The sequence below is a fragment of the Pongo pygmaeus genome, chromosome 2 (assembly GCF_028885625.2).
Source record: "Pongo pygmaeus isolate AG05252 chromosome 2, NHGRI_mPonPyg2-v2.0_pri, whole genome shotgun sequence".
In the NCBI taxonomy this organism is placed as follows: Eukaryota; Metazoa; Chordata; class Mammalia; order Primates; family Hominidae; genus Pongo; species Pongo pygmaeus.
In genome coordinates, this window is record NC_085930.1 from 64,464,830 (window position 1) to 64,477,302 (window position 12,473).

At 52.4% G+C, this 12,473-nt stretch overlaps 1 protein-coding gene across 1 annotated transcript in view; it reads left to right on the forward strand.

Moving 5' to 3' along the window:
* NUP210 (nucleoporin 210) overlaps positions 1 to 12,473 on the forward strand; it is a 106,249-nt gene that overhangs the window by 25,593 nt on the left and 68,183 nt on the right. Inside the window, exons 4-6 of the mRNA XM_054480320.2 lie at positions 4,745 to 4,841; positions 7,595 to 7,745; positions 9,648 to 9,780. Of these exons, the coding sequence (XP_054336295.1) occupies positions 4,745 to 4,841; positions 7,595 to 7,745; positions 9,648 to 9,780 (381 nt within the window). The remainder of the gene's footprint in view (positions 1 to 4,744; positions 4,842 to 7,594; positions 7,746 to 9,647; positions 9,781 to 12,473) is intronic.

Below are 12,473 nucleotides of genomic sequence, written 5' to 3' on the forward strand. Positions count from 1 at the left end.
CACTTACCCATTCATCAGATGAGGCCCTTAACCTCTGACACTGCCTTCTGACCTGTGAGATTGAGATAGTGATGCTTGTCCTGGGGACCATAAGGATTTAGTGAGAAATATGTACAGTGTTCAGTCTTGTGTGAGTACTCAGTAAGCCAGGAGGTGTTTCTCTGAGCACTTTGTACAAACTGGGCATTGTCCAGGCACCAGGGTTGCTATAGGGAAAGAAGTACCTGGCAGCTCCCAAACAGTTAAACACAGTTATCCTGTGCCCCGGCAATTCCACTCCTACCCAAGAGACCAGAAAACACATGTCCACATGTGAATGCTCATAACAGCATTATTCATAACCGCCAAGTGTGAAAACAACCCAAGAGTCCATCAACGGATGAGTGGAAAAACAAAACGTGGTCGACCCCTGAAATGGAATGTTATTTAGCCACAAAAAGAAGGAAATTCAGGCTGGGCGCAGTGGCTCATGCCTGTAATTCCAGCACTTTGGGAGGCCGAGGCGGGCAGATCACGTGAGGTCAGGAATTCAAGACCAGCCTGGCCAACATGGTGAAACCCTGTCTCTACTAAAAATAGAAAAATAAACCAGGCGTGGTGGCACACACCTGTAGTCCCAGTTACTCAGGAGGCTGAGGCAAGAGCATCGCTTGAGCCCAGGAGGTGGAGGCTGCAGTGAGCCGAGATGGCACCACTGCACTCCAGCCTGTTTCAGATTCCTGGGGGCAGTGTGTGAAGGTGCCATGATCTCCACGTCCTGGCCAGCACTTGCTATTGCTCATCCTTGTGGTTCTAGTTAAACCCCCTTTGAGTCACTTTTTCTTGAATGTGTATCCATTCTCCCCAGGCAGGTGGTGGGGATGTCGGGATTGGGGAGGTGGCTTCCTCGGCCTCCCCAGGCCACTGTTATGCCAGGATGGTGCCCAGCGGCCCTGGATGGTTTCCTCTCACACTCCCCCCCTCTCCTGAAGGGTTGATGGCCCCTGCAGCCAGTTCCAGAGTAGGACGTCATCTGATCTCCACAGACTGGGTCATTCACCAATAGCCCATGTCAAGGCCCCACCTTTGCAGCAAGGAAATGGATAACTTCCCTCCTCGCCCACTGTGAGGGTCCTCCTCACCCCAAAATACTTTGAGGAGTACCTTCAACATTTCTTTTGCCTTTTTTTCTGAGCCCGTGACCTCCTTTCTGATCAGTCTCCTCTGTGAAGATGAACTTGACCCATAGAACCTTTGAGGGTCTGGCAGTCCCAGAAATGATGTTCCTTGTCTATATTGATGAATGTCAAGAAAGAATTGCTCAACGAACAGTGGCACCCTGGCTGCCCATGGGTGCCAGGCAGTATGTTGTCCCCTTAGTAAGTACAATGTCTTATTGTGCTTATAAATGGTCTGATGCCCACTATATAGTTGAGGAAGCTGAGGCTCGGAGAGCTTCAGTAACTTGCCCACGGTCACACAGCTCATGGGCGGCTGAGCAGGGGCTGGGATCCAGGCTGTCTGATTCTGTTGCCTGAGCTGTTTTCCGCTGGACGCACTGCCTGTCTCCTACTGCTGCGTTTTCCTGGGCATTGAGGGCCCTCCCAACATGGCTGGGATCTGCCTTTTTGGCCAGAAGCCACCTGCAGAGTGCCCGCCTCCAGACAGGGCTTTGTCTGTTGCACGTAGTAGGTACTAATAGCTTCTTTTTGAGTGGAAAAAGCAAAACTTTGAGCAGAGGTTTTCACAGCTATTTCCTGGCCCACCCGTGCCTCTTGCGTCAGCAGAACTGGACTAGCTCAGGGTCTCCAAAGATGCCCCCTCCTCACATTTCCTTATCCCGTCTCTTCTGCTTGGAGCACCTTCCTTTCCTGAACTCTGCTTTCAGAAGCTACACTTCCTCTGGCATTGCCTCTCAGGTGTCCCCTCCTCCAGGGAGCCCTCCTTGGCTGCCCAAGGTGGGACTTGTTCTTCCCTTCGATGTCCCTCAGCTCTGCAGTGCCCCCTGCCCTGGGATACAAGGCATTTTCTACTGTGGCTTGTCAAGGTCAGTACTAGGAAGACATAACTGAAATCAGTTCATTCTTCTGGACTCTTCTGTGCCTGACACTGGACTTTGGGCCCAGCCAGCATTGGGTAAATGTTTGCTAGGTTGAATTGCCTAACATTTTCCTTCAGCCCTCCTGCAGGACAGGGGAGGTGGATCCTCTGGAGACTGGACCCCTGGCTTTCCTGGTGAATATCTAAACTTGGCTGTGAGGCTTCAAGGTCAAGGGCTCTGTTGCACATAGTAGGTACTGATAGCTTCTTTTTTAGAGTGGATAAAGGAAAACTTTGGGCACGGATTTATTGAGAGCTTTCCCTTCCCCCCTTGCCACCCTTAGGGGTGCCCACCTGCAGCAGGCCCTGGAAAGGCAGATGCCTGCCTAAATCCCCAGAGCCCATGCAGCTGGGTCTGGCCATGTTGCCAGCAGCTGGCGGGAGAGAAAGCCAGTGGCCAGCAGCTGGCAGGCCCTTGCATGAACGAGGGTCCCTGTGTTCTCATCTGCATGGAGCCCTGCAAATCCTGCACTTGGTCCTGTGTGTGCACCTGCCCGAGCAGGTAACTTACAGAAGCCTAAGAACACTTTCTGCCCTTGAAATTACCACACATTCAACTCTTCTTCCACATTTGAATGTGGTGGACTTGCAGGAGAGACTGTGGGGAGCAAAGATGATGAAAAACAGAACTCCACATGCAGCCCCTGAAGTGTCTGCAGGCATGATTCTCTCCCACCGTTTTCCTTGCTAAGAGCCCCTTAGCAGGGCCTCCCCCACCTCCATCCCCTTGTCCATAAGCGGGCCGTTGTGAACACTGGACATGTCACGGGGATGCTTTCTCAATTTGATCTTCCCTCCAACCCCATGCGTTGGTATTTTCATCCCCATTTTACAGAAGAGAAAAGCCGTGCTTGGAGCTGAGCTGGGTGGAAGTCCCAGGGTAGCTGTTCAGGACTCTTGTGGTGTTGGCATGTATTTGTGTTAAGGGAGTGGCCTGCCTAGTGGTCTGCAGTCTTGCATTTCTGGTTACTGGGTCACACTATTGTAGGGACTCCATGCTCCCCTCACTGAGCACACTGTAAAGCTGGCCTGCTGGGCTCTGACTCCGGAAGGCGGGAATTTGGGCCCAGGCTCCCCTCAACGAGCATACTGCAAAGCCGGCCTGCTGGGCTCTTCCCCGAGAAGGTGGAATTGGAACCCAGGCTCCCCTCACTGAGCACACTGCTAAGCCAACCTGCTGGGCTCTGCTCCCGGACAGCAGAATTGGGGCCAGCAGTACTCCATATGCACCCCGTTTCAGCTTAGTGTGCAGAAGAAGGTTCTCACAGTCAGAGCTGTTGAACAGAGGAATGGGCTGTGCTGGGCGATGAGCTCCTCATCCCTGGGGTATGTGGGAAGGGTCTCAAGCCCCCATCTGATGGGGACGCAGCATCCAGGGGTCGGACTAGAGGACTCATGTCTTGCAGCCGATGTGCTTCGCTGATGTGGATTTTCATATCCACCATCCTCACCTAATGCCCTGGATGTTAGGAAGACAGATTAATTTTCGGGAAACCATAGACTTTTCATTTGCTCAAAATCCTGCTTGGACCTCTAAGAAAAAATCTTCCTGCATGTATGTACATCATAGATGGGGATTGTCTTCCTCTGATCAGTTGCTCACATTGATGGAAAGACACCCAGGGAACTGTAACAAGATGCCTCTCTTCATAAAAGAAGCCCTGAGAAGTAAGGCGAAGGCAGCAAAGTTTTCTGGAGCTTCTGCTAAGCACTATTTCATGCGGTCTTTGAGACCTTGCGGGGCCAGGGATCGGGATGAAGAGAAGCAGGACCCCAGGCCAGTTCGACTCTAAATACCTTGCCCTTTGCACTGTAGAAAACAGCTTTTCTTGGCCCCCAGATCCCTTGTATTGGTAGCTGGTCAGGAAAGGAGTGTGGATAAGGGATGTGGAACAGGCATAGAGCATCAGGGGCTGGTGGGGAGTGTGGCATGGCCCCTTCTAGAGAGGGTGAGCAGCTTCTGGCCCTCAGAGGGAATGAGGCCCAGGTGGGTGGGTCTTCATCCTTTCAAGAGAAGGTGAGAACTAGACTTGGATGTGGCATCTGTTTCTTGATTGGAAAGGACAGATCAGAAGGCTCCCAGGCAGCAAGCCAGGACGTAAGAGCCAAGGCTGGCTGGGCCTGGCTCTCCTTGCCCCCTACCTACCCCAGGACCTCAGGAGTCTCACAGTCAAGGTGAAGAGAAAAGTCATGTGACACTAGACAGTTTGGGTAATGCCCCTCCACCCTGGGTCCCCTCCCCTGCACGGGGAGGGAGAGGAGTTTACTCCCAGGAAGTGGTGAGCAGGAATGAATGGCCCAGGTTTCTGAGCAGCCTCCTAAATTGTAAACCGCTCACAGATGTGTGGGGTGGCAGTGTTAGGCACTGCACTGAGCTGGTCCTGCAGTCAAGGGCAGGGAGTCACAGCAGGAAGAGCACAAGCTTTCATCAGACAGCCCTAGGTTCAAATCCTGGCCTCACCCCCTGGTGGTCACATGACCATGAGTAAGTGTCTTCATTCCTTTCAGCCTCAGTTTCCTCTCCTGACATACAGGTTATGACACCTGCCTGGTGGGTGGTGATGTGGAGTGTGGTTCCTGGATGGGGCAGAAGCTCCCATCATGCCTCCCTCCGCCCTGGGAAATTAACTCCATATCTGTCTGCCTCTCCCATCTGCTTTTACAGGGAACACCTTCAGCACTCTGGCTGGACTGGTCTTCGAGTGGACGATTGTGAAGGACTCCGAGGCGGACAGGTTCTCAGATTCCCACAATGCGCTGCGGTAAGGGGCACCTCTGCCGGGCCTGGCCTCTTTGAAGGGAAGGGGAAAGGGGGACATCTGTGAGCTCCTCACCAGCGGGGCGCTTTCATCTGGGTCATTGAGGAGACTGGGAGACTCCTAGGATGCCCGCAACATTCCGAGTGTCCAATATAGGAATGGGATCCACTCACACCATTGTGCGGGAGCCTGCTGCTTCTGCAGCCCATAGAGAGTGTCCTGTGAGAAGCTGTCAGAGGCTTGGGATGTCCAGCTGGAGAAATGAGACATGCACAGCTGTCTCGGGGCACAGGGAAAGTGTGGGTGGCCCCAGGCTGCACTTCTGGGGGGCCAGTTAAAGGGCAGCCAGGTTTTGACTGGGGCACAGGCCAGCTGTGCCGGCTGGTCTCAGGTGGAACAGGCTGAGTCGCCCATACGGTGGTATAGTAAGACCCATTGTGAGGTGGACACCTTAAGCGTCTTGACCTGTGTCATCCTCCTGGCAGCCACGCGAGCTTGCACACCACTGTGCTCTCCATCGAGTAGTTGTAGAGGCTGAGACTTGGAGAGGCCGAGCCGCTTGTCTGAGCTCGGGGAAGGCAGAGCTGGAGTCTGAACTCAGATCCGTGGATCTGCACTGTCTCGTGGGAGCCACGGGCCCCAGGGCTATTTACTTGCAGTTAGAAAATGAGCAGTTCAGTTCCTAAGATGCACAAGCCTCCTGTCAATGGCTCACTGCGCTGCCACATGTTGGACAGGGCAGGAGCAGAGCCACGCGGGTCCTCTGCCGGCGCTGGTGCAGGTCCCAGGTCTGAGCTTGTATTCCCGACTGTGCCGCCTTCCTCATGATTTGCTGTGTGATTTTTAAAAAGCATGGTCCCTTTTTTAAAGTTGTTTTTGAATCTTGTGAGTCTCCTTTTGCAGCAATTTTAGGTCTGTAGAAAATCTGCCAGTGTAGTCCAAAAAGTGGTTTCCCTCATTCACCTGAGAGCCGGCTGCCAGCCTCATGTCCTGTCACTCTGATGATTTTCATGTGCTTTATGACCATCAGGGACATTGTCCTGCACGGCCACCATGCAGTCATGGCACTAGGAAACGAACACTGATGCCGGCCGTCTTCAGACCTTACTCAAGTTTGGTCATTTGTCCCAGCTTTATCCTTTTCAGCAAAAAGAAGGATCCCAGCCCCAAGTCACCTGCTGCATGTGTCCTGTTTCTCTTACTCTATGTCAGCCTGGGACTGTCTCCCGGGCTTTGACTTTGGATACCGCAACACTTGTGAAGAGGACAGTCTAGTTATCTGTAGAGTGGCCCTTGTTTTGGGTTTGTCTGCTGTTCCCTCACGGCCAGGGTCCTAACGTTGTGTCTTTGGCAGGAATATCACAGAAGCGAGACTCCGTTCTTCCACTTGCCTCTGCGCTTTCTCACCCCTATATAATTTTAAGTCCTTTGTCGGTTACTGTTTGGCCTTTCATTATGCCATTAAAGTCCTGCTCTGGGCTGTAGGGGTGTTGGGGACATGGTGGTTCCTCTGTCACAACCTTCTCCAGGGCTCAGCTCACAGCAACTCCAGGCCGATGTCCTCATGTCCTGATGCCTTTGTGAGCCGAGTTGCCCTTGTGGAGACAGAGCCTGCTGGACCAGCTCTGCGGTTTCTGGTGTTTTGTAAAACCATGACCATGGGCCAGAGAGTCAGAGACCTGGATTCCAGTCCTGGCTTTGTCACTTCCTGCCTGTGGCCTTAGCCAGGGAACATTACCCACCTGAGCCTCAGCCTCCTGCCCTGGGAAACAGAGCTGGAGGGGATCCGGTGCTTGCCTCTGAGGGCCGCTGTACAGCTCAGTAGGTTGATCCGCTCAGGGCCCCTCTCTGGGCCTGGCACACGCTGGATGTTGAGGGGATGCTGATTCCCTGTCCCCTTCTGACAATGCCCCATTCCCCGCCACTTGAGCTTCCAGGCAGCTAGCTCTGCACCTGAGCCAAATGCTAACAGAAATCCCAGATGCCAAGGCGGGTTGGAGCTGGATTGTCCTGGATTTGTAACTTGACATGTGACACCTAGAGTAACCAGGCGAGGAAATAAATCACAGTGCGGCCCAGCATCGGCAGATTGCTCTTGTGTAGGGGAACGGTGGGCTCGTTTGTAAATGCAGGCTGAAGTGGGAGCCTGCGTGGGAAGGGTCCCTGAAGTCAGCCTGCCCAGCAGCCCACACTCCAGGCTACACCACGTCCCCGACATCTCCCCAAGCTGGGATCCAGGGAGAGTGAGACGTGGTGCCGTCCGGTCCCCAGAGCTAGGGGACCAGTCATGGAGAATCGTTCCCCAGAGCTGGGCGCTAGGCCGGGGAGGTTGGACAGGAGCAGGCAGCCTCGAGGAGGTGAGGGTGCTGCTGGCCCTGCTGTGACTGGGCTGTGCTCTTGGGCCTGCTGCCTCATCTCCCGGGCCTCACTGTTCCCATGTGGACTCAGCAGCTGGTCTCGCATGTCAGTATTTACGTCACGTGTGCATGTGGATAAAATGCAGATTCCCAGGCATCTTGGAGACAAAGCCTGGGCCAGGGGCCAAGAATCTGCATTTTTCACAAGGACTTTGGCAGTTCTGATGTAGAAAGCTGCAGAGCCGTGTCTCTAGGCAGCCCCAGCCCTGACTAGGGGGACACCCCGTATTTCAGCGTCAGCCCCAGTGGGAGGTACTGATAGGGAATGCTGTGGTAGATTCTGACAAATCTTGTGTTGGGGTTTGATCAACGAACTTTGACAACGTGCTCCTTTTCCAGAATCCTCACTTTCTTGGAGTCTACGTACATCCCTCCTTCTTACATCTCAGAGATGGAGAAGGCTGCCAAGCAAGGGGACACCATCCTGGTGTCTGGGATGAAGACTGGGAGCTCCAAGCTCAAGGCTCGCATCCAGGAGGCTGTCTACAAGGTGGGCCTGGGGTGCTGGCGGGGGGGCAGTGGGCTTCCTGGGGTGGAATCAGGCTTGACGGTACCTGCCTATGGGTACCGTCACACCTATAGACACGTTGAATAGTGGAAGTGAGATGCTGTCCCATGATTTCAGGATGTGGGTTCATATTTTTATGTGTTTGGTTTGGTTTGTTTGAGCCTCGGCTTACAAAGAAAGGTGGTTGAGGCCCCAGAAAGCATCTCTAGGGGTGCATAGCATTTGCTCATTCTTAGTTTCTAGGGAGGTCCAAGAGCAGGAGGTTCCCAGTAACTTGCCTGTTTCCAACTGGCACCCCCACCATGCTGGTATAGGGACGCTCCCAAGCACTTGGGGCTTTGACAAAACCTGGGGCTCCTGGGTGTCTTCTATGCTGTCTCTCCTTGGGCCCCCATTGGAGTCCTGAGACTGGTGGCCCAGGGATCCCATGTGTAGATCTCCTCAAGCCCCTGCCCCAGCCGATCCCATGTCTTCCTGGCCTCACCAGCATCCCATTCTCGGCGTAGTAGGGGTATGCCAGAGGAAAGGAGAGTGAGGAGTGGGTCTGTCCAATGTCCTGGTTCCTTCCCTGTCCCTGTGGACTAATGTCCACCCAACCAGTGCCTCGTTTTGAGCTGCAACCCTGAGATATTTTTGTTTGCCTAGTGTCTGGAGCACAGGCAGGAACACTGTGGTACTTGGCCTGCCATTTAATTTTGTAAAGTGGCAGACGGAGAAATCCTCTTCTGATTCACTCTCTGTAGTGGGTTTGCTGCATCTGGGAGTCCTGGAAGGTTTTAGAAACATGGGAACATGCCCTGTTATAGGGGCTAATCCCGTAGGACTCTGCAGGTAGTACTTGGAGACAGTTTGCTCTTATGTAGGGCCCAGGCTGGGATGGGGTACAGCCACACTGCTAAGCTGGAAAGGCAGACTTGCTGTCCTGCCCACAGACATTCAGTGGCCCTCCCTGCCTGCGTGCTGGAAAGCATCTGCCACAGAGCCCTGCCCATGGTGGTGCCCAATACACTTGTCTGTTTTGAACGCACTGAAGATATTAACTAGTTGTTAAGTGAGGAAACCTGTCAGTTGTGACAGCAGGCTTAAAGGAGAATCCAAAGAGTTGCCACAGGACACCAGGCATGCTGAACTGAACTCAGAAAAATGCAGAATGCCCACACCCACAGGAGGGCAGTCAGCTGCGCCTCCACCAGAGGAAATGTTTTTTGCGTTTCTGTGGACAAGAATTGTTTGCTTTGTTGTTGCTTTTCTACAATGTACAGTGCCATCAAAACAGGCCAAAGACAATGAAAGGCGCAGGCCTCTGGAGAATCCAGTACCTAAAGGTGCACTAGACAGGGCACCTAGTGATCTTTCTCCCATTGCGAAGTTGCCCACAGGTTTTCCTGAGGAGGCAGGAGGTCACAGGTCGGGGGTGAGAGGTGGGCAGGGGAAGGGGCCAAGGAATAGCAGCCAAGGGCTCATCACAGCACATGCCTCTCCTGCTTTTTACGTTGGCCTGGGGCTTCTCAAGTTCCCTGTACCTTGGGCTTTTGTGCGGAGAGAACTTGAGCTCCCGGTGGCCATAGTATCCCTAGAGTTCACCCTGGCTTTCCTCTTTTACTCCAGTTTAATCATTGTTTCACATAGAGATAAACCATGCACAATGGGCAGTCAGTGTGAAGGCTCAGTCTGGGTAATGCCCTTTCTCTGGGTGTCTGCTGTACTTATGGAGCTCCCCTGGGACCTCTGGGATCTGAAAGTGAGGATTTGGGAATGATATCTTGTTTCTTTCCTCTTAACTTCCCTATTCCCATGTTTAAAACATCTATTTCTCTTGCTCACACTGCCACTTCCCCATTCCCTGTCCGCACCTCACTTTGTCTGCCTTTTCTTTATGCCAAGAATGTACGCCCTGCAGAAGTCAGGCTGCTGATTTTGGAGAACATCCTTCTGAACCCGGCCTATGACATCTACCTGATGGTGGGAACCTCCATTCACTACAAGGTGCAGAAGATCAGGCAAGGGAAAATTACAGGTGTGTCATTGGCTCTGCCATCACGACAGATGCTTCCTTCCTCCTTTTTTTATTGTGGTTACATACATGTAACAAAATTTACCATCTTAACCATTTTTAAGTGCTCTGTCAGGTAGCATCAAGTACATTCACACTCTTTTGCAGCCATCACCACCATCCATCCACAGAACTCGTTCATCTTCCCAAACTGAAGCTCTGCATTGTTAAACACCAACTCCCCTTCACCCTCTCCCAGCCCTTGGCACCCACCATTCTATTTCCTGTCTCCGTGAATGTGACTAACTCTGGGTACCTCATGTACATGGAATCATGTAGTATGTGTTTTTTTGTGACTGGCTTCTATCACTTTTTTCTTAGCTTGAAGTCTTCAAGTTTCATCCATGTTGTAGCAAGGGTTGGAATTCCCTTCCCTTTTAAGGCTGAATAGTGCTCCATTGTGTGGATGGATAGACCACATTCTGTCTGCCCATTCATCCGTCAACAGACACTTGGGTTGCTTCCACTTTTTGGCCATTGTGAGTAATGCTGCTGTGAACACAGTGAGCAGATATCTGAGTCCCTGCTTCCAAATTCTTTGGGGTATATGCCCCTTCAGTGGCAGCAAGTCCAGAGCTGTGGGCTTTGTGTTTAACTGGGCTTTGCCCCGGTCTGCAACTGACAACTCAACAAACTTGGGCAAGCCACTGCCCTTCTCCAGGGCTGTTTCTCATTGGAGCCTTTGAGGCCTTTCTGCCTGGCCTGTGAGGACAAAATGAATCAATAGGAGTGTAGTTGTACTGTGTACTTGTGTTCAGATAGTGAGGGTTCTTAATGGAGTGCCAGTCCTCCTAAGGGTCATTATCATTTTGTTCAAAGCTGTGTATGTTTAACATCCAGAGCATAGGATCTGAAGGGTCGTGGGCATAAGAGCTCTCAGGTCCAGTCCATCCGAGGGCCTCAGGCAGGTGACTTTGCCAGGTTGGTAGGTCGGTTCCACCTGTGATACAGGGTGTCATTTAAGAGGCAGGTAGATATACACTTCAGCATAAGAGCAACTTGAGTGGTGTCTCCAGTTGATGGGAGGTGCTGCATTGTTTAAAGTCCTGCTCAACTGAGAGCAGTCATCTGGTTAGTCATTCCTGTGTGGCAGAACACTTTCTCTCAGGAGGACAAAGAAACTGAAGACAGGTGCTCCTGCCTTTGGGCCCAGTTATTTCTGGCAAGGTGGTCCTAGTTAAAGAGAAGCAAACTCATGTTTCTTGATTCTGGGCAAGCAGCATCTGCCCTTCAGCAGGATGTCAAGTCAACAGGAGGATGGCCTGCAGTAGGATTTGCAGGAAGCCAAGCGTGGGTGTCCTGGTCAGAGCCCGATGTTTACCTGACTTCAGGGAAGCAGATTCTAGGACAGGGACAGTCCAAGATGTGGCTTTCTGAGACTCTGAAAGGGGAGGAGGCTCCAAGGTAGAGTTCTGGGGACAGCGAATACAAAGGGGAAGCATGTTGAAAGGCGAGAGGGCACAAACAGGAGGTCTCAGAAATATAAAATTATCCATGAACCCTGATCAAGAAATGGCACTGCGGCCTGGAGGAAGACACTTAGAGAGCCCAGCCACTGCTGACAGCACCTAACCATGACTGATCATTTCCTCGGTGTTGGGCAGTTGTAAGTGCTTTTCTTTTTAAAATTACTTTATTTTATTTTTTAGAGACTTGGCCTTGCTATGTTGCCCAGTCTAATCTCAAACTGCTGGCCTCAAGCCATCCTCTTGCCTCAGTTCTTCTGAGTAGCTGGGACTACAGGTGTATACCTGGATATAACCCAACAGCTCTGTGAGGTAGATTTCATTAATACGCTGTTTCATACATGAGGAAAACTGAGGCATAGAAGACCTGAAGCTCACAAAACTGTTGGGCTCCTTGGCCTTACTCACCCCTGTAGGATCGATTGGAATTTCCCTCTGCCCCTTCTCCCGAAAGGAAACCCAGAAAAAAGCTGATTACAACAACAGGGCCGGCCAGGCGTGGTGGCTCACGCCTGTAATCCCAGCACTTTGGGAGACTGAGGCAGGCGGATCACGAGGTCAGGAGTTCGAGACCAGCCTGACCAACATGGTGACACCCCGCCTCTACTGAAAATACAAAAATTGGCCAGGTGTGGTGGCACATGCCTGTAATCCCAGCTACTCAGAGGCTGAGGCAGGAGAATCACTTGAACCCAGGAGGTGGAGGTTGCAGTGAGCCAAGATCGCGCCATTGCACTCCAACCTGGGTGACAGAGCGAGGCTGTCTCAAAACAAACAAACAAACAAACAAAAACAGGGCCTTACAGTCTCCCAGGGTAGCGGTGAGGTGGTCCATTTGCATGGGACTCATGGGGCATGAAACTGCCCCAGCTGGGCAAGCAGAGCCCGTGTAGTTAAGAGGGAATGGGCTGGCTTTAGAAAGAGCTCACTCGGCCAGGCATGGTGGCTCACGCCTGTAATCCCAGCACTTTGGGAGGCCGAGTCAGGCGGATCTTGAGGTCAGGAGATCGAGACCATCCTGGCTAACACGGTGGAACCCTGTCTCTAGTAAAAATACAGAAAAAAATTAGCTGGGCGTGGTGGCACACACCTGTAGTCCCAGCTACTCAGGAGGCTGAGGCAGGAGAATTGCTTGAACCCGGGAGGCAGAGGAGGTTGCAGTAGCTGAGATCACACCACTGCACTCCAGCC